Consider the following 24,249-nt stretch of genomic DNA (forward strand, 5'->3'; position numbering starts at 1 on the left):
AACTTCATTAAAGAATTAATAATTTTGATATGAACCAAGTCAATTAACTAATTTGTTTCAAGTTGAACAATGACTTTTGCTATTTTAGGTGGTTAACACTGCAAATTTCAAGACAACAAGTGTCATTTATGCTCAACTTATACTTGTTTCTTAAAATTGAATTATTTTAATATTTTATATTAAACCATTTAACTGGTAAAGAAATAGTTAATGCCCATTTAAAAAGGTATTTTAGTAGTGAAAATTTTTATTATATCTGGTCTAATGTTACACAAAGAAACATTTGACTATTATCTCGTGCAATATTAAAATGCTAAAATGTTATACCAAACATTGCATAATGTTAAAATATAACCATGTTATACAATTAGGTTTTGCTATCAAGTCTTATCAAACTAACGTACCAAAAGGCTCTTAAAAACCCTACAACTCCATTTTAATCACACAAGGCACCGTTTCCATGAATTTTTTATTGACTTGTTTACTAATCATAACTATGTCCAGATCAGTTTTTTTTAAGACATAGTTGATCCTCCTGTCACAACACTCTCTCCAAACCTGAATACTTTTCAAATCTACATATGTTGTGTGCGAAAATCCACTCTACCTTAACCAGTTTTCTGTACGAAAGCTTTAATGTCGAATGCATCATCAGCAGAAGTCTTCGTAATGACACCCTGCTCGGAGAACATGAAATGGTTTAGAAGAGAAAATGCAACTGAAACCCATACAAATTATGCAAGTAAAGAGAGATAAGGAGTAAAGAAAGACCTTCTCCGTGATGATCCCAGATATTAGACTAGCAGGAGTAACATCAAAAGCTGGGTTCCACACAGAAATTCCCGATGCAGCAACCTGCTCTCCAAGTCCTCCACGTGCGTTCAACAATTCCTTGGGAGACCTCTCCTCAATTACAATTTCTTGTCCGGAAGAAAGTGATAGATCAACGGAGGTGAGGGGGGCAGCCACATAAAAAGGTATATTATGAAACTTTGCGGACAAGGCAACACTGTAGGTTCCAATTTTGTTGGCTGTGTCACCTGAAATGTCATTTAGAGGAAGATGAATCTGATGATACCTTTCATGCTCACGCAAACTATAGCTTATTTTCATTGTAACTCAAAGTACCATTTGATGCAACACGATCAGCCCCAACAACAACAGCATCCACACTTCCTGCTTTCATTAGTGCAGCTGTAGCAGAATCAGCAATAAGAGTTGCTGGTATTTTTTCATGCACCAACTCATAGGCAGTAAGTCTAGATCCCTGCAATTAAACATTGCGATTGATTGGTACTCACAACCTCCAAATCGTTTTAAGTTTGATTTCATAGTATGGGTTCTCAAAGCTACTACAAACTTAAGCTAACTTGTTCTTATATGTCATCAATCTACAGTTCAAATAATATACACCCATATGTTCTGGATCTCTGTAGTCGGCGTGATCATCACCTCTAATATCCTGACTCTGAATGAAATTATAGTATTTTAAGTTTAATGGGCCCCAGAATTTTTACTCTCTTCTTTTCCTTATTCAAATGAATGACTACGCAGAAAACTTAAGCTGAATATAACTAATTAGATTAACTACAATTATCACCAAGATACAGATCGAAAAATATCTGTTATTTGAGTGTTCTTGTTCAGAAATTGATGCTACATATTAAAACTTTATATTGGACATGGGTATAAACCAGAAACGAATATACATCATTGTAGTTAAAAACTGTTCTCAATTAATGCTATTAATCAAGTTGTTAAAAAAAAACATAAAATAACTTTTACTGATCATCCAATTTAAATGTAACACGGGATGTATCTTCTCTCAAAACGGAAAGATCACTCACTTCATTTTGAATATAATACGGAAAGTGCACTCACTTGATTAAACGGGCGTGTTTCAGTGCAATAAGCCCTTTCTAGAACTCCTGCACTGTGAAGTGCACGGATCACACCCAAAGCAGTACCATATCCAGCTGTGGCTAGACTGAGTATTAATGAAAGACCAAGTTATTAGTGCGTCCAAACACTGAATCATTAATGTATCAAACAAATGGAAAACAACAGATAACTATATTATATGAAGTACTACACTAAATAAGGAATGGTACTGTAAAAGGCACCTTCCAGTATTGCAATGCGTCAAAACAGAAAGCTTTTGTTTCCCAGTTTGTTGCTGAATACAGCTAGCTCCGTAAGAGCCAATAGCTCGATTTGAGGCAACATCATCCCCAAGCATAACTTCAGCAGCTTCTATAAATGCCTACGGATTAATCCAGTATATTCAGGTTCAAATGAGTAAAAGGGGTAAAAAAAATGTAAATTTCTTCATAAGCAAGAATTCCTTTAGTGTAAATTCTAGTAATACCTGGAAAACACTCCTGCCCTCTGAAGTGGTAGCAGCAGCATTTGATACGACTTCTTTGAGTTTTCCCGCAGCATCCGATAGATTCACTGCAGTTGGCCGACTGCATCATGAAGAAAGAAATAAGCTAAAACTCATGTTTGAAAGGAACTTAATGACAATCACATTAACTTCTTCACAAGGAACTTCAATATGCCGAATGCTAATCGCTGGCAAAAGCATGCTTAAATCAACCAAAATACCCAGATTGCTGCCTAAGAAATGCAGAAAATTTGTACACACCTTGAGACAAGATATTCTAATTTATTCTGCAGGAAGGAAACAGCTTCACCAGCTGATCCATTGAAACCGTCTAAATTGAACACCTCCACAGCCAAAGAGAGTGCCGCTGCAATCGCAATAGCAGGTGCTCCTCGGACCACCATATCCTGAATGGCATTCCTGAGAAAGTTATGAACATTCAAATAGTTTGAACCCACCGACTGAAAATATTAAGATTATAATCCAAATTCTAGATGAAAATTGTCCACTTAAAAAGTTATCTACTGATGTAGCGAAACTCATTCAAATTCAACTAAAACATCTTACCAGCCATCTGTTGAATCCCGAATTTCCAAGTAAGTGGTCTCCAGAGGGAGCTTTCTCTGAAAAGCAGAATCAGTGGCGAAATGTAAAGATTAAAACAAAACCAAGATTAGTGGTTGCCACTACACATCCAAATTATTAAGCCGGACTTTCAAATTTAAAATATAATATTAGAACATTGTCGGAAACGTGAAACGTGTGTACGTGCGAAAATCTTTGCATACGAAATCGGCGAAGGGAAGAGGAATATAAAGAGAAGAGAGGACCTGGTCGAGAAGGTGGAGGGAACCGCGGTTGTAGCGTATGGATTGGAGCGTTGCTGCAACATCGTTGAACTCACGTGCCATGGCTTCAGTTTCCCAAACAGATTCAGGGTTTTAGGGTTCGGTTCCCGAAGAAGGTTAGTGTGTGTTTGCTACTTTACCGAGTTTCAGAAATTCGCAATCCTGCGTTTTTCTCTCTTCTACTGCATAAACAAAGGAATACGATGTTGTTTCTTTTCTCTATATCTTTCACTGCGAACAAAGATTCCGCGATCGTGCTTTTTCACTCTTTTACTTCAGCAACAAAGATTCCTTGGCATCCTCCACCACCACCCAAACAATCCTGATTCTTAAACCAACGTTTTAAAAATGCCCACTATGTTATGATTGAAGATAAGGAAATTTTAAAAATTGTTAGAAACAACTTTTAAGAAGAAAAAACATTCATTTTTATTGAGACAACTTACTTGCCTAACCTATATCTCAATCCTAAATTCCAATGATGTATTTTCTCCAAACTTTAAAAATTAAGAATTTATTTACATGATAAATGAGGCTCTTATGAGATATCAACACATATTTAAACATACACGTGTCAATGTCATAAATCACGACAACATATTCATAACATTGTTTGAAAACGAAAATTATATTCATTCACATTTTTAAAATTCAAGATGAATAACTTTTAAAATATTTTAAAACTTGAGTCAAAAAACAAAATTTCATTTTATATTTTTATTTAAGTATTAGAAAGATATGTAAGAATTTAAACAATTATAAAAGACAATAGAATTGATAAAAAAATATATTTTGAGACGTATAATTTTTATATTTATTTAATATTATTTTTTCTTAAAAAATATAAAAATTTAATTTTTTATAATATTTATTTTTGTATTGTATGGGAAATAAATGTAGAAACGTGTTACATTGATAATTATCTTATAAGCCTCCTTCGTCACATGGATGCGAATTTATCAATTCTAACCCAATAACACGCACAAGTGGAGGACTTCTAAAGAATTTAATGGTTATCAATTTGACGCGAACTTTGAAAAATCGTTGTCGGAGATCAGATGACAGTCACACTTATATTGCTTAGTGGACATTTAGATGTTGGAGTCAACAACATATATGAGAACCCAACCAAATTATAAAAATAGTTTTAACAAATTTAGAAAATAAATTATGTTATTATTGAAGTTGAAACTCTAGTGGTAACATTGATTCAAATAAAGTTCCACTTGAAAAGAACTTTTTATTCTCAAATTAGTAAAAAAATTGAAAGTAATAATGATAAGTGTTTAATACTTTATATTTTAAGTCTTTGAATCTTCGAGAAGAATGAAAATAAAAGAAAATATTAAATTTCTTACGTGCATTATTCGTATTTTTTAACCATTCCCAATAGAAGCCGTGAACAAAGAGAAAGAAAAGAAGGTTAAAACAGGAAAAGAAAGAAAGTAACTTCCCAGAACGGTTCTTCTACAAACTCACCACCTTCTGATCTATGAATCACTTCCGATCTACGCTACCCTTTTTCTGTTTCTAGTCACTTCATTTTCGATACACATTTTTACACTTTCTTAGGGTTCCAAGTCCCCTTTTCCTATTGAGGTGAGTTCTGGTGTGAAATCAATCATCCGTTGTTAATTTTCATACCATGATCGCAATCACTCGATTTCTCTCCGTTTGTCATACTAGCTTGCTAGCTCATGCCATCCACCTTCCATTTTTTTGGTTTCTTGTGCATTTGTCGCGGTTGCTTCCAAAACGGACTTGGTGGAAATGTTTTAGCAATGAAGGCATTTTAATTGAAATTGATAACTTTTATTGGAATTTTTTGTGGAAGAAGGTCTTGCTGTTTCAATGCTGCTTAGAGTTTGATTGATCACTTGCTTTTTTGAGAAAGCGACGTTTGGTTGTCCTCTATAGCTCGAAATCATTGTTGGCTCAAACTGAAACCTTTTATTTATTTTTGTTTGTTTCCTTTCTTGTTGGAAGATTATTGATTGGTTTCTACTATAACTCAACTGGAGCTTAGGATTCAACACATTTGTAAAGGAAAGAAGGTGTCTTCCCTTCCCTTCCCTTTTCTTTACTTTCCTATGTTTTTAACTTTCTTTTGTCTGTTTAGGATGAAGGTGGGCTTCTATGGCTTGAAGGGTAAAGAAATTTCCCTTATTTCCATTATCCTGGTGTCCACAACGTTCATTATATGGTCATGGGAGAGAGCACCCGGTCGTGCTTCATTTGTTTCCTCTCAAACATTGATGCATTTTTCTTCAGGTTTGCATTAGTTTTTTCTTTGAATAAAACTTGTGTGTTATTCCCTAATATGGGAATATTATTTTATTTTTCATTTATGAAGGCCTCATTTATGTTGCAAAGGTTACTTAGTAATTTGGACTTTGGAGGTAGTGTTTAAAGTCTGAATTAAAGAACATGTTGTCTTGATGAGTGATGAAGCTAGATGTAGATCCCTAGTTTCTTGATAAGGATAATCTCATCCTTTTGAGATGAGGATTGAGGATTCCATTTATTTAGTATCCATTGGCGCCAAATACCGTCTTATTATTTTGTAACGAAGCTTTGAAACTTCATGCGGAACAGTCGACTTGTATTTACTATCAGTAGTTTATTTTTGGTTGTTTAGCTTATTTGAAGATAATTTGGCCAATAGCTCTGTGGTCCACATACTCGTGCCAAAGCCATGTATACGTGTAAATAATAAAACAACCAATAGGATAAAGAAACTAAATATTAATGTTGTGTCTCAGGCAGTTTCTGCCCAATGCTTTGCAAGGGATTAAAGGAATGCTGGAACTTCTCCATATACAAAACGTAATATATTTCTTTCAAATTATATGGTTGCATTTCTCATTTATCTACGTGCTTATGTTGTTCTTCATCAAGTTGATTGGGTTAATTATACTGTTATGATGAATCGTGTCCGCTGTTTTATGTTCTATTCTCTCATAAAAAGAGATTAGATTATACTATTATCATCCTTTAACCATTACAACCCTTGTCATGTGTTCTTGCTGTTCCCTTCCCCTTCTATCTTTGTTAAGCTCGTGTTAACTTGGGACTTAAACTTGGTCTTTCGTTTGATGTTGTAGAAATGCTTTCCAGTGTGTTAGATGAGTATGATAGCAGCGGAGAAGTTGGCATCAGTTTGAATAATGCCACAGAAAACGAAGGTATTGGAAATTTTTGGCAAATGAATATGTAATATGTCGCTCTAATTCCCAATTTCATGGAATGTTCAAGCTGATCCAAGTATCCGTAGAATATTATTTGAAGCTAACTCCTTCTGCTGATTTGAAGGGAAATTGATACATGTAACTTGTTTTGTTGACCTTGGGTTTTTTTTAAAGTGTTTCTCTTTTTTTATGACAAACCAACTTTTCATTTAATTTTGCAAAAACCTTTAACCCTTATGGTTAGAGGAAAATTGATGCATGCTCTTCAGCTTATTATCTGATAACAAGCTTGTTTTTAAAGGTTACCTCTAAATTTTTTTAAGAAACCAGTTTTATTGCTAAAGAAAACTCAAAACGTTATAGCTGTTATAATGTCGAAGTTGAGAAAATAATCTCATTGTTTGTTCCCTTCTCTTATCGAGAGGTGACATATCTAAGCAAGTTGCAATTTAGCACTATTTTGAGCAGTAGTAGTCAACAAACAAAAACATATTTCTGTGGACTGATTCAGGGATGAAGAAGCTCTCATGTTAGACAAACTGGATTAAACTTTTGAGTGTTCAATATATTTTCTCTTGTTTGGTCTCTTCATGCATTCATGCTTTAGAGGATCAAAGTCCTTCTTCTGATGCAGGGAAAATTTCATGCAAATTTGTTAGATTGATGAACCATATATTGCTAGTACTATTAAGTAAGGACTGCTTTCTTGTGGATCCTTTTCCAGTATGTAACCTTGCAAAAGGAAAATGGGTTCCAGACAACCGCCAACTATATTCAGGTTTTGAATGCAAGCAATGGCTGTCAGAGATGTGGGCTTGCCGCTTGACACAACGCACAGATTTTGCATATGAAAGGCTTCGATGGCAGCCAAAAGATTGTCAAATGGAGGAATTTGAAGGGTCTAAATTTTTGAGAAGGTATTCTGTGTTCTAAAGTAATGTTTATAGATCGCACTCTTGTCTAATTGATTTAGCTTTCAGTTCAATGATTTGATACTTGAGATCGCAAATTGAATCATTGGCTGCTGCTTGATATACTTTGAATAATCAGTTTGGTAGAGGCTTGTGCTAACAGGCTAATCATGTAATTTTAGTGATTACTATTTCTGGTTGCTTTGTAAGATGGTTTTGTACTTGATCAATTTCCTCTGGTTTGGAAGTTACCTTGTATTTCACTACACAACGGATTGCAATACACTTGCGCTCTTCATAGTTTAAATTAGTATAAATTTTTGGGATCAATTTTTACAAATTGATAACCATTGGCTGTGTTCAGGATGCAACACAAAACTCTAGCCTTTGTTGGAGACTCATTGGGTCGGCAGCAGTTTCAGTCTCTAATGTGCATGATCACTGCTGGGAAGGAAACGCTTGATGTGGAAGATGTGGGGAAGGAGTATGGGCTGATTCTATCTGAGGGTGCCGCTCGCCCTGATGGATGGGCTTACCGGTTTTTGAGCACCAATACTACAATTCTCTACTACTGGTCTGCAATTCTCTGTGATATTGAACCTATCAATGTCGATGATCCAGCGACAGAATATGCAATACATCTTGACCGGCCTCCGCTGTTCTTGCGCCAATTCCTTCACAAGTTTAACGTTCTGGTTCTCAATACAGGTCACCATTGGAATCGAGGAAAGATCAATGCTAATCGGTGGATAATGCATGTTGGAGGTGTGCCAAATACTGACAAGAAGATAGCAGTGGTTGCGGGTGCCAAGAATCTCACTGTTCACAATGTGGTTAGGTGGGTGAGCTCGCAGCTTTTAGAGTATCCTAGTTTAAAGGTATTCTTTCGGACCATTTCCCCAAGGCATTTTGTTGGTGGGGACTGGAACACTGGAGGCAGCTGTAACAGCACTACACCAATGTCAGTGGGAAAGGAAATATTGGGTGAAGAGTCTACAGATAAAGTTGTAGCCAATGCAGTGAAGGGAACAAGGGTCAAGATCTTGGACATAACAGCTCTTTCTCAGCTTAGGGATGAAGGTCATATATCACATTTTAGCATTTCGGCCAAGCCAGGTGTGCAGGATTGCTTACACTGGTGTTTGCCTGGCATTCCTGATACGTGGAATGAAATACTCTTTACACAAATCTAGTCTGCACATGATTTTACATACTTTTATTTGCCCAATCATGTCGTCATACTTCCTATCTTGTACCTTACTCTTCAGAAGATGCAGTTGTGGGCATGCAATGCAATACAAGATGCCCTTAGCAGGGTTGGAACTACGACCTGATCTTTGATACATGAGTATGACTTTCCTGATACTTTGAAGTACGGGATTTTCTTTTGTACAATATTGGTTAAGCATATAATTTTACTTCTTAAGTGGCCAGTTGCTTCCTCACAGAGAAGGTTGGTACATAGCTAAAGTATTGGAACATTTAACGATAGTAACTGGAACTGAGTTATGCTCGGCTCTTCAACTGCAATTCCAGACATTGGGAAATGGAGATACCATTTTTCGTCTTCTTGGGAGCTTGAGATAAAGAGTTCCAATGTACTTTTAGATTTAGTATACTTACTGGATCTTCTCAAAGAATAAACATTACAAGTTCAATATAACATATATCCTCTTCATTACGAGGGAGAAATTTAGTCACAACTGTGAAATATTCTCTTAAGTTTAACTGTATTTTTAATCCTCTGATAAAATGAATTAAGTCTCTTTGTCGTTTTACTGTCAAATTATTAACGAAAATTAATAACCAAGTGATGTAGCTTATGTCATATCATGATTTCCTTATGTAATATAAAATGAGAACAACGAAAAGAAAGATTAAATTTAATTTAATAACATGTGACTTTTAATGAAATTTTTTGCTATTGTATTTTTGTTTTAATAGATTTTATTTATGCCCACTCTTAACTAACCAGATACTTTTGTAATACATTACTTGAAACGTTATTTTCCTTAATGTTTGTTTTCAGTTAATTTTGTTGTCTTTCTCAGCATACTCCATCTTTTCTGAATAATAATTCATAATTCAAGCAGTTGATCTTTTTCCTGTGTCTACAACAAAACATGCTTTCTTTTATGTTTTTTCATAACAGAGTTTTTCAATAGAACATGGTAACAAAAATCTAGTGTTCATTATTTTGCATCTTCATCCAAGTAAGAATTTGGTTATGTTTCTTGTTTTTCTTTTTATTGATTCCACCAAATATAATTTTTGAAGTACATCTATGATTACTCCTTTTAGTTCAAAGAACAAGGTAGTATTTCTTGACCAAACTACTTCGCAACCTTCGGAATTTGATAGAATGTATTCTGTACGGTGCAATAATTCATTCAACCAAAATTTTTAGATGGACAAAGCTACTGAACTAGAAAGATCTCAAAACAGATATATTCACAAAGATTTTGTTCTTATTTTAGAATTGTAACTCTTCTTCAATAAAGCAAGGTGAGCAATCAATAACTGAATTTTTTTAAGAACCTGAATTTTGAAATCGATATGTACCACAAAGTATTCTTGCAATATTATTTTACCTATTATTGCTCTAAGACCATATCAAAACTAAAAGAAAAAATAGGTTTTGTGGTGGACGTGAGAAAAAAAAATGAACAACTTAAATCGTTATTCAGAAAACCCATATGGGGAGTGCAAGTTATTTTGAAAGTGTGGTCTCATTCTTATAAACCACAAAAACAATAAACAAATACTTAAAAAAAAATTAAGAAATATTTAAATACTGAATAAAATAAAATTTGGAAGTATTTGAACATATAATTATTTAGAAGGTCTTTATTTTATTAGGGGAAAAAAAGAATTAGTTGGAAAGAGAAGCCACGTCAGAAAAGGAGAACGTGGGTGGTGTCCGTTATTGTATGAGAGGGAGCGTCTATTTTTATGCGGGCGTCACAAATATTGAAAGTCGTAGGAAACGGAAAACGAAAGGAGGTTGGTTTGAGAAGGAAGGAACTCCATGTCGATGTCTCCTTACCTTCTCTATTGAAGAAGCCATGGTAGAGGAATTCTCCAAATCGGTGGAGGAGGGGCTCCGCCTCTCCAAGAGAATATACTTCGGCAAAGACCGCGCCGTCTCGCCGCCCAAGCCTCCTCCAACCATGTCCAAGTCCAACACCTCCTACCTCCCCACCGCTCCCATGCTCTACGCCGTCATTCACAATCCTGCTATCGTCGACAACCCCGACGTTCCAAGCTATCAGCCTTATGTCCATGGAAAGTGCGACCCGCCCGCGCTCATTCCTCTTCACATGACCGCCGTTCACCTTCAAGCGCAATGCTATCTCGACGCCGCCGCCTTCCTCACCCTCTCCGCCACGTTCCGACTCCACTGCGTATCCGGCAGCCGCTTCTGCGATTGCATCGTTGCCGTCCCCGTCCCACATCAGGTGCGAGAAACAAATTCCATCTTTCGGTTCCTTCCTCTGCAAGTTTATTTTTATTTGGAATTACCTATTTTTTATTTCACGCTGATATTTGTAACTTACTTCTTTTTTCCCTTTCCTAGTCGTTACTATTTTCTTTCAAAGAACTAGCTGAAGGATCATATGTTAAGGGAGGTGCTAAATAAAATATGATAAGGACTATAACAAAAAAAAAAACTAATGCTTGTTTTGAAAAATTCACACTAGATAAATAAAAATAAGAAAAAAAAAGTGAGATGAAATTTGACTTATTAAAAATTTATATTTTTTAAACACACTAATTTACGAATTAATTTTACTCTTTGAAGGACTAATTTAAAACTTTCTTTTTATGAAGGGGTAAAGCGCAGATAAGTATAGGAATAAATTTATGAAAATGATATAATATTAATGTTCTAATTATGATTTTTGTTAATTTTGGGACCTAATTAACAATCCTAAATATGTGTTGAACCAAAAATAAATTGTGTTTGCTTTTTCAACCAAGCGTGATCATGTACCTAAAACTTCTTTTGAGTTAAAGGAATCAGAAAATTTGCATTAATTGATAATTTCTACTCCTTTTTATGAGCTTGCTTTTAAAATAAAAAAGACTTCAAGCATAAATCACTACTTTTCAAACTTAATCGATATTACCCAAGATCAAGTTTACAAACAAACCCTCACACCCATGCTTTATAGTTGCAGGACTTGAATAAGAAGTCTAGGCTAGATTTCTGGCGTTCCAAATCCATTATATGTTGTTTTCTTTGTCAAAACTTAATAATTTGTTTTCTACTATTTAATGTGGAATGAGTCCCGAATATATGTTTTGTAAACTTGCCTATATGTAAGGTTTCCATAATCGCTCCCAATCATGATGCGTTTGAATAATGCTTCAAAGAAGTTGCAGATTTTGTGTTCTGATACCATTTGGCTAACAGGGTTCAATTCTAGGTGTGGAAGTCAGTGTTCATAGGAAGTCTTATTCTACTCTGCTGGTTGATATGAAAGACAAAAATGGTAAGGAGAATATGATCCAATGTCAAGATGGAGGCTTTATCGGGCCTAATTTGTTTACATTGCATATACCTCAGGTAGATATTATGTTGTGTATTCTGAAGGTTATTGATTTCTAGGTCGAAATGGTTTGGTTATCTTGTTCATATGCTTCTTATGTTTGTAACAGATAGACGGAGGTTCCAAATTATCTGTTAAATTTAGTTGGTACGAGAAGATACTATACAGCAATGATGAGTTCTTCTTGAATGTGCCGTTTACCTTTCCTGATTTTGTCAACCCTGTTGGGAAAATGTCAAAAAAAGAGAAGATAGAAATAACTGTGAATGGTATAGCTGGAAGTGAGCTTCTGTACCATAAAGCGAGTCATCCCATGAAGGTTCATATTTGGTTCAATTATTGGTGGTATTATAGTTCGTATTTTATGTAGAACCAATTAGCCATGTGATGTGGTTGTATTCCCTGACTTTACAGACAGTGAGGAACAATGCTGGGAGTACGGGTTTCTTGTATGAGGCAGATGTTCTCTCGTGGTCAAAAACTGATTTTAGCTTTTCATATGTGGTGCCTGTAAGACTCAATGCCACTTTTGTTGTCATTTTTATTTGTAGCTTCAGCTGTTGAAAGCTGCACTTTGGCATGTTGTATAAATTCAGGATTCTTCAAGTCATATAAGTGGTGGGGTTCTCTTGGAATCTGCACCTGTGGATGATTTTGATCAAAGAGATATGTTCTGCATGTACCTTCATCCAGGAAATCTTCAGAGTAAGAAGGTTTGTAGAGTATCTATAAACTTTGTAGGTGTGCATTTTACATATAGTTTTCTGATTGTCATTTTGTTTACATTGCTGGTCCTGCTCAATGTCTAGATATTCAGAAAGGACATCGTATTTTTAATTGACGTCAGTGGAAGCATGCGCGGAAAGCTAATTGATGAAACGAAAAATGCACTATCGGTTGCTCTCTCTAAGCTCGATCCTGACGATTCATTTAGTATTATAGCATTTAATGGAGATATATACCAATTTTCAAAATCAATGGAATTAGCTTCAAAGGATGCTGTTGAAAGGGCCATAGAGTGGATTAACATAAACTTTGTTGCAGGGGGTGATACGAATATTTTGCATCCTTTAAACACGGTAACTTAAATATTCATACAAATTTTCTTTTTTCCGGGGGGAGGAGGGGTGGACTGTGAATTTTATGTTTCTATTTGACATATTTGTTGTTAATTATATACATAAACACACATGAACATTCATCCAACATCCTTTAAGAAATATTTTTCTTTGCTGATTTTTTTTTTCAATATTAAAAAATAAAATAATATTAAAAGTCACGTGATTAGGTGTTTTCTCGGTATTTTATACTGTTTGAGTTTCTTCCGTGTATCAACACTCTAGTTAGTTTGTCATGTTTTGGTTATGATCATTCATTGTTTAACAAGAAAACTTCTGAATTAAAGTGCAATGTACTGTCGACTGAACAAATGAATGAATCAATATGTGCTCAACTTGATGCAAATAGTTTTACTGTCTTTGTGACCCTCAAATTAGCTTTTGTGATTGTTAATGGTCACCACAGTTCTTTCTGTTCACTGTCATTGGGTAGCGTTGCATTGTATATTTGTATATTTTTACTTTGTCTTTTCTTTCAGGCAATAGAGATGCTATCTGATGCTCAAAGTTCAGTTCCAATTATTTTCCTAGTTACAGATGGAACTGTTGAAGATGAGAGACAAATTTGTGATGTGATAAAGAATCATGTGACCAATGGAGAGTCAATGACCCCACGAATTTATACTTTTGGCATAGGTATGATTTCTTCTTTCCAGTATTTGGAGTCTGGATTCATTGTTACGTTCTTACCCAATTAAAATTCATCGATTCTAGTATTTTTTTTTTGTATTGTGAAATCTTTTGAGTTTACTTTCTAATGTTACTAGAATCACATTCAATCCCAGGTCCATTCTGCAATAATTATTTCTTGCGGATGCTTGCTACGATAAGTCGGGGCCAACATCTTGCAGCATTGGATGCAGGCAAGTTCTAAACTTTTAACTTCAAAAAGTAAATGTCATCGTTGTTGTTTCTTGTTATTGTGAGCTTAGTGGCAATTTTGGATTTTAGAGACATTTTGATCTTCAAACCATGTCAATGAACACATACCTGACAAACAATTATATTATCTAAGGTAGGTTGTAACTTTATGTATTATAGTTGGATTACCTGATTGTGTTGACTAGCCTTAAACATTCAAACAAGTGGTCCTATAATGGTTTTGGACACTGGTTTCACAATTGTTTATAGAAAGGTCCTCTTTCTCTTGTTTAATTGCAAGGGGTGCATAAACATTAAAAACAGAAGTAGAGTAAAATTTCTGATTTGATCGAGTGTTCAACCTTATAAAAAATATTCGGGTGTTCAACAATTTAAGTTATGACCTATTTGAATTTATTGCAGATTTGATCGAGTCTCAAATGCTGCAATTCTTCCACAAAGCTTCATCTATTGTTCTTGCAAATATCACAGCAGACATATTCAATGGTCTGAATGATGTTGAGGTAAACATCTTATTGACACCTGGTTAGATAAAGGGAAATAAATGTGTCAGCATGTTTGCTTTTTTTTTTCTTCTCACTAATTTCCGTCCTTGACTTTTATACATTTGCTTTAGTTTTTCTACCTTAACCCAGCTCAAAATATTGATATTTGTCTGATAGAACTGGATTACAATCAGGGTGATCAAAGAAAATGATACTTAGAAGTTTATTGAGTAATATCTAACTCTGGATCAATGGATGCCTAGAGTTAAGAAGATACAAAGGAGGCTTCCCCAGTATTTCAAGAGCCTAGACTCTCCCACCCTAAACTAACTGGACCAACTTTTATACTCCATTACATTCTCTGCCACCACTATATATATCAGGCTAACTAATTAACTAACTCTAATGGCTTTACTGACAAAACTTGCCTTTAACTAACAGGGTCTGGTCCACGTGATTCCTTTGGCGTTGACCCATTCTTATTTCTCTCGGTATTGATTTTCTAAACTGGGAATCAGTTTCCTAGTCTCCACTGTTTTTGATGGAGTAATTTGAGTTAGGAGAGGTCCTGCTTGCAAAAAAATCCCAGTGGCTTCTTTTTTAGTTTCTATGCTCTTCCTACTGAATTCTGCAGTTCCCTCATGCCTTTGGGGGATACTTATTTATCTTTATGTTTCTTTTTTCCCGTTTATATCTTCTTTAGAAAAATATTAGCGATTTAAGACTAAAATGATGCCATGATGGGATTCATATTACTTTTCTGTAGCATATGTTATTATAAGTTTCATTCTTTTATCTAATTTCCCCTGAACTTGTGGTTCACTCTAATAGCATTATTTGCAATATATCTTGTCATAGGTGTTCCCCTTCCATATTCCAGATCTTTCCTCAGATGGTCCATTGATTTTTTCTGGAAGATACAATGGCAGTTTTCCCAAAGATCTTGAAATTAAAGGGGTCTTGGCTGATTTCAGTAATTTTGTAATAGATATGAAGATTGAAGAGGCTAAGGAGATACCTGTACAAAGGGTAATGCACTTCGCACTACCTTGCTTATTCGCAATTCAAGTTTATTTGTCTATCTTTTTCCTTAAACTATATCTAAAATTTCTGGAGAGGATGCTCAAATTTGTTTATGGGTGCTAGAAATCTATTTGGTACTCTGTCATCCTCTTTGAACTTTGAAGGATCCGTCATCTCATGAAGCATAGAGTGGTATACCAGTCACATTTAGTCCTAATTCCTCTTTTTTTTACATTCCATCCTTATGATTTTCTGGGGGTACATAAAGAACCATGGCTTTCTTTATCCTTCTAATGTGTGCATATACAAAAAATAGTGGTTTGCTTCATCTATACTCGTGCATATTGTAGTTTACCTTCCTTGTAATAAAGATGCACAAGTTTGTTATTTCATTTCATTTCCTTTTCTGTTAATTATTATTCTCCTGCACTGCTTTTTCTTTAACAGATTTGTGCAAGGGACCAAATAGAGTATCTTACTGCTCAAGCTTGGCTCTCAAACGATGAAAAATTAGAACAGCGGGTTTGTTATTAGTTTCTGTTCTATCACTCCACGTATTCACGTGCTTGGGTTAAAATTTCATCTAGGCTGTAACGGTTCTTCAATTTGATATTCGGCCATTTTATTTTTCTCTAATTTTTTTTTTCTTGAGCTACCTCATTTAAATTGCCAGGTTGCAAAACTAAGCTTACAAACGGGCTTTATATCGGAGTACACGCTTATGGCAAATCTTGAGAATGATCTTCGAAAGAATGTCAAGGAATCAGATAGAAAGAAAGAAGTATGTATCAAAAGTTGAGGTTCTTTTTCCTAATAAAATGGATATAATCTTATGTAAACAAATTTTTTGTCATTTCACACTTTCAAATATATTCCTTTTTGTATTAGATTTATGGTAACATGCAATAGAAAACTAGAGTTTTGTCTGTTGGTTTTCCTGTTTTAATAGAACTCTTATATTTCAATTTTATATAGTCGTTGTTAGTTTTTCTTTTTCAATAAATAAAATATTACTTCCCTTTCTGACCGTTCTTCTAAATTATGGCAAAAAGGTGTCAAAAAAGAGCCATCATAAGAAGACTGGTGCAAAAGAACAAGGGAACCGAATGTTTTTGCTCCCTCACTTAGGTATAGGATTTGGCAACTTGGCTGCAACTGCTGAAAACATTCAGCCGGGACGTCATGAACCAAAAGGGCCTGATGCGGCTGAAATCTTTGTTAAGCGGGCCACGAATTGTTGTAGCTCCTTCTGCAATTCCTGCTGTTGCATGTCCTGCATTCATGCGTGTACCCGGATAAACACCCAATGCGCAAATGCAATTACTCAACTCTGCGTTGGTTTGGGATGCCTCAGCTGCCTTGACTGTTGTGCAGATATATGCTGTTCTGGAAATGAAAGCTGAAACCTCAAAATATGTTGTATGGTTGCTATACACTACATAGAAATTACTGTTTATTGGGGTTGTTGCTTTGGGAATGTATATGCTTATGTCATCGGTTTCGTTTTATAGTTCATTTTTCTTGCCAACATTGGGTAATTTAAATTTTCCAAGGGTATCTTGTCCGGCATGTTTAATTTGCTATAGAAAGTCAATTTTCAATGCTTATACTGTTAAAAAAGAAAAGAGTTTTGTCAAATACAGCTTTACTCCCTTTTAGCTTATTAGACACATATCTCAAAGGATTTTTACTTTTTAAAATAAACAACAGAAATCTATTGTAATTTTATCCTCTGGCTAAGTACCAGAGAAGTGATGGTTATACTGTCTATTCTAGCAACTCCTAGCTAGCACTAGTAAGCTGTCTTCTAAAGTTGCATCAAGGTATATACACATTAACACGTAAAGCAGGCAGGAACTGCCCATGTATTGTGTAGTCTGTTTTCCATCCTAATAATTTTCGTAGTTGCAATTTTTTTACCTTTACCTCTAAGATTCTGTGACATCTCTCTCTACTTGTATATCTGATTCTTTTTCCTCATCCTCATTTGATGAAACCACCGTTCTGTGATGGAAGGTTTGCTGAATTCTCGTCACTCCCTTTTCCACAGGCCCTATTGCTTGATTTATTGCCAGTACAACATCCTCGACAACCTGATGGATAGATAAGATGGGTTAACAGTGATAATTAAGGCAGATTATGTGATTCTTATGCAATGAACTTACTCTCTGACCACCTTCAACAACAATATCCTGGACGCTCTCCGTCACACTTGTTCTTGGAGACCCAACTCGAGTCGATGTCTCTTTTAGCAAAGCAGCTTTCTGCCTGTTCTCCTCATCTATCTCCAGGGCTGCCTCCTTTGTTTCTTTTCTGACTTTTCCATATGCAGCAGAAGGAAGAAATTGATATGGTTTTGCAGAAAATACAAACACATGAGCAACAGCTGCAACGGCCATCTGCATTACCATGTACATGAAAGTAGTTTGGGATGTAAGGGAATTGAAAATCATTTTTACTGTCTTCATTTAGGATTAATTTCTAAAAAATAATAGAATTTTGGCTATGGTGGTTTTCAGAATTCAGAAACCCAATTATCACTTCTGTGTACGTAGGCTTAAAACCTTGACATGCAAGGAACAATAACTTTGTGTTTCGAGGCCTCTGAAATTATCATTATTTGTTGACCTATTACATCCAGAAAAAAGGAGGGCTCACTAGTAAATGAGATTCATTGAACAGAGAACTCATATCGTTCAGTGGGCTCCTCGTGAATGCTTCATCGTAGAGAATGCATTAAAGCTGTGTGAAGAGTGTTCTACCAGCATTTCTTAGACGCCCAAGTGAAGTCTATGCATATAAAATTCTTTCAATTCATTTGCCTCCAGGTAGGAGAAAATAAGATCATCTATCAAAAAGCCTTTTGTTTAGAAACAGTGAAGCACATAATGATGATATGTACACAATTAGCACCTAAATTTTGAGACTAAAAATTGATCTTTCTCAACAAAAATAGTGTGATTCGCTCATCTACCCAAAAATAATTATATTGAAAAGAATCAACCTATATTTTTTATTGTTTCTTGACCCATTTCCCAAGGGTTGCTAGCAGAAGATGAAGATAAACCTTGCAAAGTTCAAATAGGATGACAAAATGGATCACTATCCCTTCTGCTAATAAAACAAAAATATCTGTCTAACCTAGCTTCTTAAAAAATGTTTATTTTATATCTTGATGGTGGTTATGAGAAATACCACAAGACTAAAGAGATACAGAGGAATTAATTACCTCTACGCAAATTAAGAAATCTTGTAAACCAGTTTGGAATTTTCCCTCATTGGGTAGCACCTCAAATGTACACAGTACCGCAATACCTACACCTTGCCACCAAGTAGCAAACACAATAGCCTTGAAGCTGATGAACTTTGCAAGTGGCTGTATTGGTTGAAGTCTCTCATGAGTAACATTATAGAACTGAACAAGGCAGTATAATGCCCACATCTGGCTGAAGTTCATTACTACTGCTATGTATGGATACCTGCAAAATGTGGAAAACCATTATTATTGAAAAAAATTGAAGATGACTTTGCCTAGTATTAACCAGTGCACACAATTAATAGAGAAAAAAAAATGGACAAAACATGCGAGATATATCAGTTTATGATGTCAGAGACCATGATAAATCAGATATTGAATTCCATCTTGGTAGAGAATACTCACCCGTAGTACCACTTGAATTCCCCATCACCATAAACACCAAACTGTTCTAATATAAATGCTAACAATGCACAAACAGTCTTCAGGATCATCTGCACTATATCTTAGTGATATTAGAGTCGTTTTGGAACTGAAATATTAAGGAAAACTTCAGCGACTTACATATTGAACAAGACCAAATTTTTCTATTGTGAGAAGATCTTTTCCTAGCTTGCCTGGATGCCAAAAGAAGTTGCAAAATGATCTATCATCCATGTCATGATTCTCATCTAGGCCATCTAACAAGGATTTACCAAGGTGCTCTGCATATTCATCTTCAAGTAATTCCACAACCTTTCCTTCACCACCTAGCACATTGCATTTGAAGAATAGAGTTAAGCGAAATATTTTCAGTTATGACATTTAGCATCATGATATGCGGTCTTCTCTAAAACAGGAATTCAAAGAAGTGAGTATAACATCAAATCTTGGGGAGCTGAAGTGTTTCCGAAACCCTTTTCTCTTTTTTATTCCAGTTCCCTAAGACTACATCCTTCATGAACAGCTTTCAGTTGCAGATATAACATATGTAACTTCTATTTTACTTTACTTCCTGCATTTCTAAAATAGCCAAGTTTAGATGAGAAGAAGACTAGATATGCCTGATGCTAAAACATCCACTGCCATATTCTCAAGACGTTGAGGTTGGTGCCAGTAACTTACCAAGAGCAGCAATCAGGTATCTGCCAAAAGAATACAAGGCAAAGGCTTCATAGCAGTTTCTTAAAATGTCACATGCTAGAGATAATCTTGGATTCCACAAAGAAATAATCTGGAATAACAGGGAGAGAGAAAACAAAAGTTGAGTCATGTTGAAGTACCGCGGCTACTCTAAACTCTTTTGAAGTAGAAATTTGATCCAGAAACCAGCATGCAACATCCTACTTTCCGCTTTGTTTAACAAGGGGAGATGTAACTTGGATTGAGCATGGACCATTGTGATTTATCATGCAATTTCATAGCTTTAGAGACACAAAAGTAAACCATGAAAGCTTGCATTGTTAGTGATTTCCTAAACTTTACCCCGTCCTTTTTGAGGTGAAAAAAAGTTTATAGTTCCAGAAGAATATAGGAATTGTATTCATCATAATAGATCAGACAATCTGATTAAAAAGAGAAATGAAAGAAAGGAATGTAATCACTGAAGGAACCCTTCCATTCTCTGTGTCATAATAGCCTCACTCCTTCAATCTCCCATCCTTATTACACCATTTCCTATACTTCCCTTATTCCTCTTTTTCCTTCTACAGTCATATCAGTTGGCCATCTGAGATAAGCTACATGGATCCCATAACGCCACTGAGATTGATTAAAATCCACTTCTACCAGCTTATCAGTCTATATTACCAATTGCTTGAATACCGATACAACCTTAATACGATTCAAGACTAGATGTAGTTGTTCCTTCAAATGACTAACCCAACCAAGCCAAAAAGAAATAGGAATGTATTTCAGAGAGTAATAGAACCTTACAGACTCAGTAGCATAGATAGGGACCATTGAAATAACACCAACAATCCACTTCTGCTCCTGAATGTAAACCAGTTTTCGGGTTAGTCAAAGTTGTTCCTAACCTCTAAACATTTGATTCAAGCTAAAAAGGTTGCAACTTCAATATGTGGAAACGTATGACATGTTATTTTGTCCTTTTTTTTCTTCTTACACAAGCAGAAGTGATATCTGAAGGCACTGCATTTTTTATTTTTTTGAAAGACAAATTTCATTGAATAAAATTTCAACGAGCAAACACCACAGAACTCATCCACACCTCATGGCACAGTAGAGGCGAAGAAAGAATAAATAAGAACTTGATTGATTAAATGGGCACGAGAAAATGAACTCACTGCAGGGTTGTTGTATGATTGAAGATGTTGCAGAATGAGAAGGAAAGACAGCACTAGAGCTCCAAGCACAGAACAACCAGCAATTATGGCAGCAGGTGAGCGAAGATTTTTGTATGTTCCTTCAAAGTTTGAGAAATGATTTGGTGCCATTCCTCATGCATCTTTCTCTCTAAACACTTGAGAACTTTTACACTTCAATCACACCAAAGCATGCAACATGCAACTTCCATTAATGTAAGGTTCAAGGTCTCAATAACAACCATTCATAGGTTCGTGCTTATTAGAATTAAGAAAATGCCACTTCAATCTCATTAACAATTCCATTCTGCTAAGGAGACACACCTGCCTGCATTAAACTTCTAGCATATAGTTGCAGAGATAACATTGTACGAAGGAAAATTTTACATTTATACACTGTTCTAATATAAATAAACAATCTGAAATTCATGTTCTGTCACAAATGGACTTCAGTTAAGGTGATAAGACAACATGGTCAGAAAACCACTTACCACATTAAGAAGGGAACGAAAGAGTAACCAACATGTTTAGAAAATGTTGCAAGTGAGATGAACAACACAATATGCATATATAACTACCGATCTTTACACGTGTGCGCAAAGATTGACACGTTTTGCTATGTCGCTTCCCAAAAGGACGCGTGTACGTTTCGTTCTGAAATCCTCGCCATGAACAGAATCCTTACATTTTTGTACTATACAAGTTTAATTTGTTTTCTTCTCATTCTAAGTCAAATCAATAATTTTAACGACGGACACGTTATTTATTTTATATTCATTCATTAAGAAAATTCTTTTTTTTTTCTACGCATTGTTATACGTTATTGTTGTTATTGTACATTTTACTTTTACATTCTAATACATAATTCTAAATTATTTTTTAAACTCAATTCACGATAAATCCTAACAAAATATAAAAATTAATAAATGAAATTTATTTAATTTATAATTAATTTTATAATCAAGTTTTTTTTTTATTTTAGTAATTATGTTTTATATGAGTATTGGAAGACATATATGTAGATATTCTTTGGTGAATATCTCTTTATGTATAGATTTGTATGTGATGGTTTATATGGTTATTTATGTTTGTGTTTGATAGAATAATTTTGAATTTAATTGATATGTGGATTACTAATTAAAATGTTTTCTTTTATATACATTTAATTTAGTTAAAAATTTAATATGTTATTTATGTGATGATATGCTATGATTATACTATATACTAAAATGATTTGAACATACCTTTGTAGAATTATAATTAAATCTCTTCTTACTTTTACGAGGGTATTACACATAAATTTTTACTACTCCTTTTACGAGGGTGTTTAGTAAATTTGTTATGTAATTATTATACATTAAATAAATAAATAAATTATTTTTTATTTGATAAATAATTATTAATAAAGGGATCTTTGGACCTTATGTGGGGTAGTCAGGTCCATCAGATCAGCAGGGGTCTTTCTCCTAAGTCAGCTTTCCACTCTGCCAATTTTTCCTTCTCTCTAAAAACTCATCTTCTAAATATTGCTCTGCCTTCTCTCTAAAATATTACCCTGTTAAACCGTTCAATTTTATTTTTGGATAGGTGGTGCTCAACCGTTCACCGCGTCAAGGGCTCCATACGGACCGAACGTGTTCTTGTTCCAACCGGTAAGTTACTTTCTCCTTTTCTCCACCGTTTCTAGCACCTAGGGCATTGCTATTTTACTGAATGCATGCTACTAGAAGGGTTCTACTTCAAATTTGTGGTAATTTCTAGCCTAAAAAGCTAATTCTATCACCCTTGGGTGATTTATAGGGTGTCTTTGAATTTTTCTGTGAGCACTATTTAGATCATCCCTGTCAAGTAAACTGTGAAGTTTTTCAGGTAAGGGGAGCTAATTATTTTTGTATGAATTTATTTTATACAAATATATGTAGGTTGAATGTTGAACTGGTGTGTTCTTGTGAAGTTGTGCTAAGATGTTAAATTTTTATTGGATAATTATAACTGAGACTGTGGAATTGTGCTTAAATAATTTATGCTTTGGTGTTGAACTGGTACATGTAGCAATTATGTTTGTAAGTGTTCCTCTTGAAATTAACCTGTTTTGGTTGAAATTGTTCTGGTTGGACGGTTTGGAGTAAGGGCTCTGTGATAGCATGTATATGGGCAGATACGGTTTAAGGTTACTGTGAGGAGAAGGGTGATATATATAATTGGGTATTTGATGTCTAGAACACTGTAGGACAGTTTTAATAACTAAGATAATTAAATCATAACTTGTTAAAAGTCTTTCTTTATTGGTAGGATAGAGGGGACTTAAAAACCTGAGTTGGCACATCCCTGATAATAGAGCAGTCCTGGCCTGGTCCAGTACGTTGTGACTAGTCATATGTGCTAGCGTCGAAGGTGAGTCAATGCGTTCAGACATCTTAACCCTCTCCGGTGACCAATTTGGAGGAAAGTAAGATCTCTACTATGATGAAAATTAGACAAGTAGTTTACCAAATAAGAACCATGATATATATATATATATATATATATATATATATATATATATATATATATATATATATATATATATATATATATGTATGTATGTATATTATTAAATGTTATGGAAATATAAGTTAGGAAAGTATGATATATATTATATTAACATATGAAACGTATGATATAAATTGTTATCATAATATATATATATATATATATATATATATATATATATATATATATATATATGTATATTATTAAATGTTATGAAAATATAAGTTAGGAAAGTATGATATATATTATATTAACATATGAAACGTATGATATAAATTGTTATCATAATATATATATGTATGTATATTATTAAATGTTATGGAAATATAAGTTAGGAAAGTATGATATATATTATATTAACATACGAAACGTATGATATAAATTGTTATCATAATATATATATATATATATATATATATATATATATATATATATATATATATATATATATATATGAACGTAAACTGGTGCATGGAGGGGATCTCACTCATTTTTCTTCTTCTGTTTGGATTGATTGATGTTGTTTGACTGCCAGGATGTATGTATGGTGTTGTTGAGTGGTTGTAAAGCATATGAATGTGAACTACAATGATGTAATTGAGTATGAAGTGGACATCTCAGGGTGAGATGATTGAAAGTGATGTGTGGGGTATTGTTGTTGTTTTGTATAACTTTTTGAAGCTTTGAACTGGTATGTCTATCCCTACACTCGAAGCACTGTTCATGCTCAAATAGAGGAGAGTAGTGTAAGTGGTGAGAGTAGA

General features: G+C 34.5%; 4 protein-coding genes across 11 annotated transcripts; 2 read left to right on the forward strand and 2 right to left on the reverse strand.

The window, feature by feature from the left end:
* Positions 1 to 338: 338 nt before the first annotated feature.
* Positions 339 to 3,601, reverse strand: LOC124829342 (NagB/RpiA/CoA transferase-like superfamily protein). The gene is made up of 9 exons (XM_047302833.2): positions 3,217 to 3,601; positions 2,954 to 3,009; positions 2,648 to 2,806; positions 2,369 to 2,468; positions 2,124 to 2,263; positions 1,882 to 1,987; positions 1,129 to 1,267; positions 772 to 1,040; positions 339 to 677 (listed from the first exon to the last, which is right to left on the reverse strand). The coding sequence occupies exons 1-9, from the start codon at positions 3,295 to 3,297 to the stop codon at positions 609 to 611; spliced, it is 1,119 nt and encodes a 372-aa protein (XP_047158789.2). The 5' UTR covers positions 3,298 to 3,601; the 3' UTR covers positions 339 to 608.
* A 1,036-nt stretch (positions 3,602 to 4,637) lies between these two features.
* On the forward strand, positions 4,638 to 9,111 carry LOC124829329 (protein trichome birefringence-like 16). Of its 7 annotated transcripts, XM_088105888.1 has the most exons (6): positions 4,638 to 4,833; positions 5,221 to 5,288; positions 5,354 to 5,505; positions 6,339 to 6,419; positions 7,057 to 7,339; positions 7,698 to 9,111. In XM_088105888.1, the coding sequence occupies exons 3-6, from the start codon at positions 5,355 to 5,357 to the stop codon at positions 8,524 to 8,526; spliced, it is 1,344 nt and encodes a 447-aa protein (XP_087962014.1). In that variant the 5' UTR covers positions 4,638 to 4,833; positions 5,221 to 5,288; position 5,354; the 3' UTR covers positions 8,527 to 9,111. The 7 variants fall into 7 exon arrangements, with proteins under 7 accessions (XP_087962014.1, XP_087962015.1, XP_087962012.1 ...); XM_088105889.1 differs by having other exon boundaries at positions 4,638 to 5,288; XM_088105886.1 differs by having other exon boundaries at positions 5,221 to 5,505.
* A 1,117-nt stretch (positions 9,112 to 10,228) lies between these two features.
* On the forward strand, positions 10,229 to 18,327 carry LOC124829313 (uncharacterized). Of its 2 annotated transcripts, none has more exons than XM_047302788.2 (14): positions 10,229 to 10,791; positions 11,751 to 11,903; positions 11,996 to 12,205; positions 12,301 to 12,396; positions 12,483 to 12,599; positions 12,696 to 12,965; positions 13,484 to 13,640; positions 13,790 to 13,867; positions 14,289 to 14,389; positions 15,230 to 15,400; positions 15,842 to 15,916; positions 16,068 to 16,175; positions 16,447 to 16,813; positions 17,445 to 18,327. In XM_047302788.2, the coding sequence occupies exons 1-13, from the start codon at positions 10,264 to 10,266 to the stop codon at positions 16,795 to 16,797; spliced, it is 2,415 nt and encodes an 804-aa protein (XP_047158744.2). In that variant the 5' UTR covers positions 10,229 to 10,263; the 3' UTR covers positions 16,798 to 16,813; positions 17,445 to 18,327. The 2 variants fall into 2 exon arrangements, with proteins under 2 accessions (XP_047158744.2, XP_087962019.1); XM_088105893.1 differs by having other exon boundaries at positions 10,535 to 10,791; positions 11,764 to 11,903.
* On the reverse strand, positions 16,800 to 21,382 carry LOC124829320 (organic solute transporter ostalpha protein (DUF300)). Its single transcript, XM_088105894.1, has 8 exons — positions 20,936 to 21,382; positions 20,565 to 20,621; positions 19,755 to 19,863; positions 19,215 to 19,399; positions 19,056 to 19,144; positions 18,624 to 18,873; positions 17,560 to 17,793; positions 16,800 to 17,487 (listed from the first exon to the last, which is right to left on the reverse strand). The coding sequence occupies exons 1-8, from the start codon at positions 21,083 to 21,085 to the stop codon at positions 17,323 to 17,325; spliced, it is 1,239 nt and encodes a 412-aa protein (XP_087962020.1). The 5' UTR covers positions 21,086 to 21,382; the 3' UTR covers positions 16,800 to 17,322.
* Between the last annotated feature and the right edge of the window lie 2,867 nt (positions 21,383 to 24,249).

Source organism: Vigna umbellata, chromosome 2 (assembly GCF_029865625.1).
Source record: "Vigna umbellata cultivar VRB3 chromosome 2, Vumbellata_1.0, whole genome shotgun sequence".
Taxonomy (NCBI): Eukaryota; Viridiplantae; Streptophyta; class Magnoliopsida; order Fabales; family Fabaceae; genus Vigna; species Vigna umbellata.

What these genes read in the sequence shown, in the direction of transcription:
- LOC124829342 (XM_047302833.2), bottom strand. Translation starts at nt 3,297, where the DNA reads ATGGCACGTGAGTTCAACGATGTTGCAGCAACGCTCCAATCCATACGC. An exon ending in ACGCATTGCAATACTGGAAG is followed by an intron (nt 1,988 to 2,123) that starts GTGCCTTTTACA and finishes ATTAATACTCAG; the next exon opens with TCTAGCCACAGCTGGATATG. An exon ending in TGATCGTGTTGCATCAAATG is followed by an intron (nt 1,041 to 1,128) that starts GTACTTTGAGTT and finishes ATGACATTTCAG; the next exon opens with GTGACACAGCCAACAAAATT.
- LOC124829329 (XM_088105886.1), top strand. Translation starts at nt 5,325, where the DNA reads ATGTTTTTAACTTTCTTTTGTCTGTTTAGGATGAAGGTGGGCTTCTAT. An exon ending in ATTGATGCATTTTTCTTCAG is followed by an intron (nt 5,506 to 6,338) that starts GTTTGCATTAGT and finishes TTGATGTTGTAG; the next exon opens with AAATGCTTTCCAGTGTGTTA. An exon ending in GGGTCTAAATTTTTGAGAAG is followed by an intron (nt 7,340 to 7,697) that starts GTATTCTGTGTT and finishes GGCTGTGTTCAG; the next exon opens with GATGCAACACAAAACTCTAG.
- LOC124829313 (XM_047302788.2), top strand. Translation starts at nt 10,264, where the DNA reads ATGAGAGGGAGCGTCTATTTTTATGCGGGCGTCACAAATATTGAAAGT. An exon ending in CCGTCCCCGTCCCACATCAG is followed by an intron (nt 10,792 to 11,750) that starts GTGCGAGAAACA and finishes TTTGGCTAACAG; the next exon opens with GGTTCAATTCTAGGTGTGGA. An exon ending in AATCAGATAGAAAGAAAGAA is followed by an intron (nt 16,176 to 16,446) that starts GTATGTATCAAA and finishes TATGGCAAAAAG; the next exon opens with GTGTCAAAAAAGAGCCATCA.
- LOC124829320 (XM_088105894.1), bottom strand. Translation starts at nt 21,085, where the DNA reads ATGGCACCAAATCATTTCTCAAACTTTGAAGGAACATACAAAAATCTT. An exon ending in GAATTCAAGTGGTACTACGG is followed by an intron (nt 18,874 to 19,055) that starts GTGAGTATTCTC and finishes CACATTTTGCAG; the next exon opens with GTATCCATACATAGCAGTAG. An exon ending in ATTTCTTAATTTGCGTAGAG is followed by an intron (nt 17,794 to 18,623) that starts GTAATTAATTCC and finishes ATGGTAATGCAG; the next exon opens with ATGGCCGTTGCAGCTGTTGC.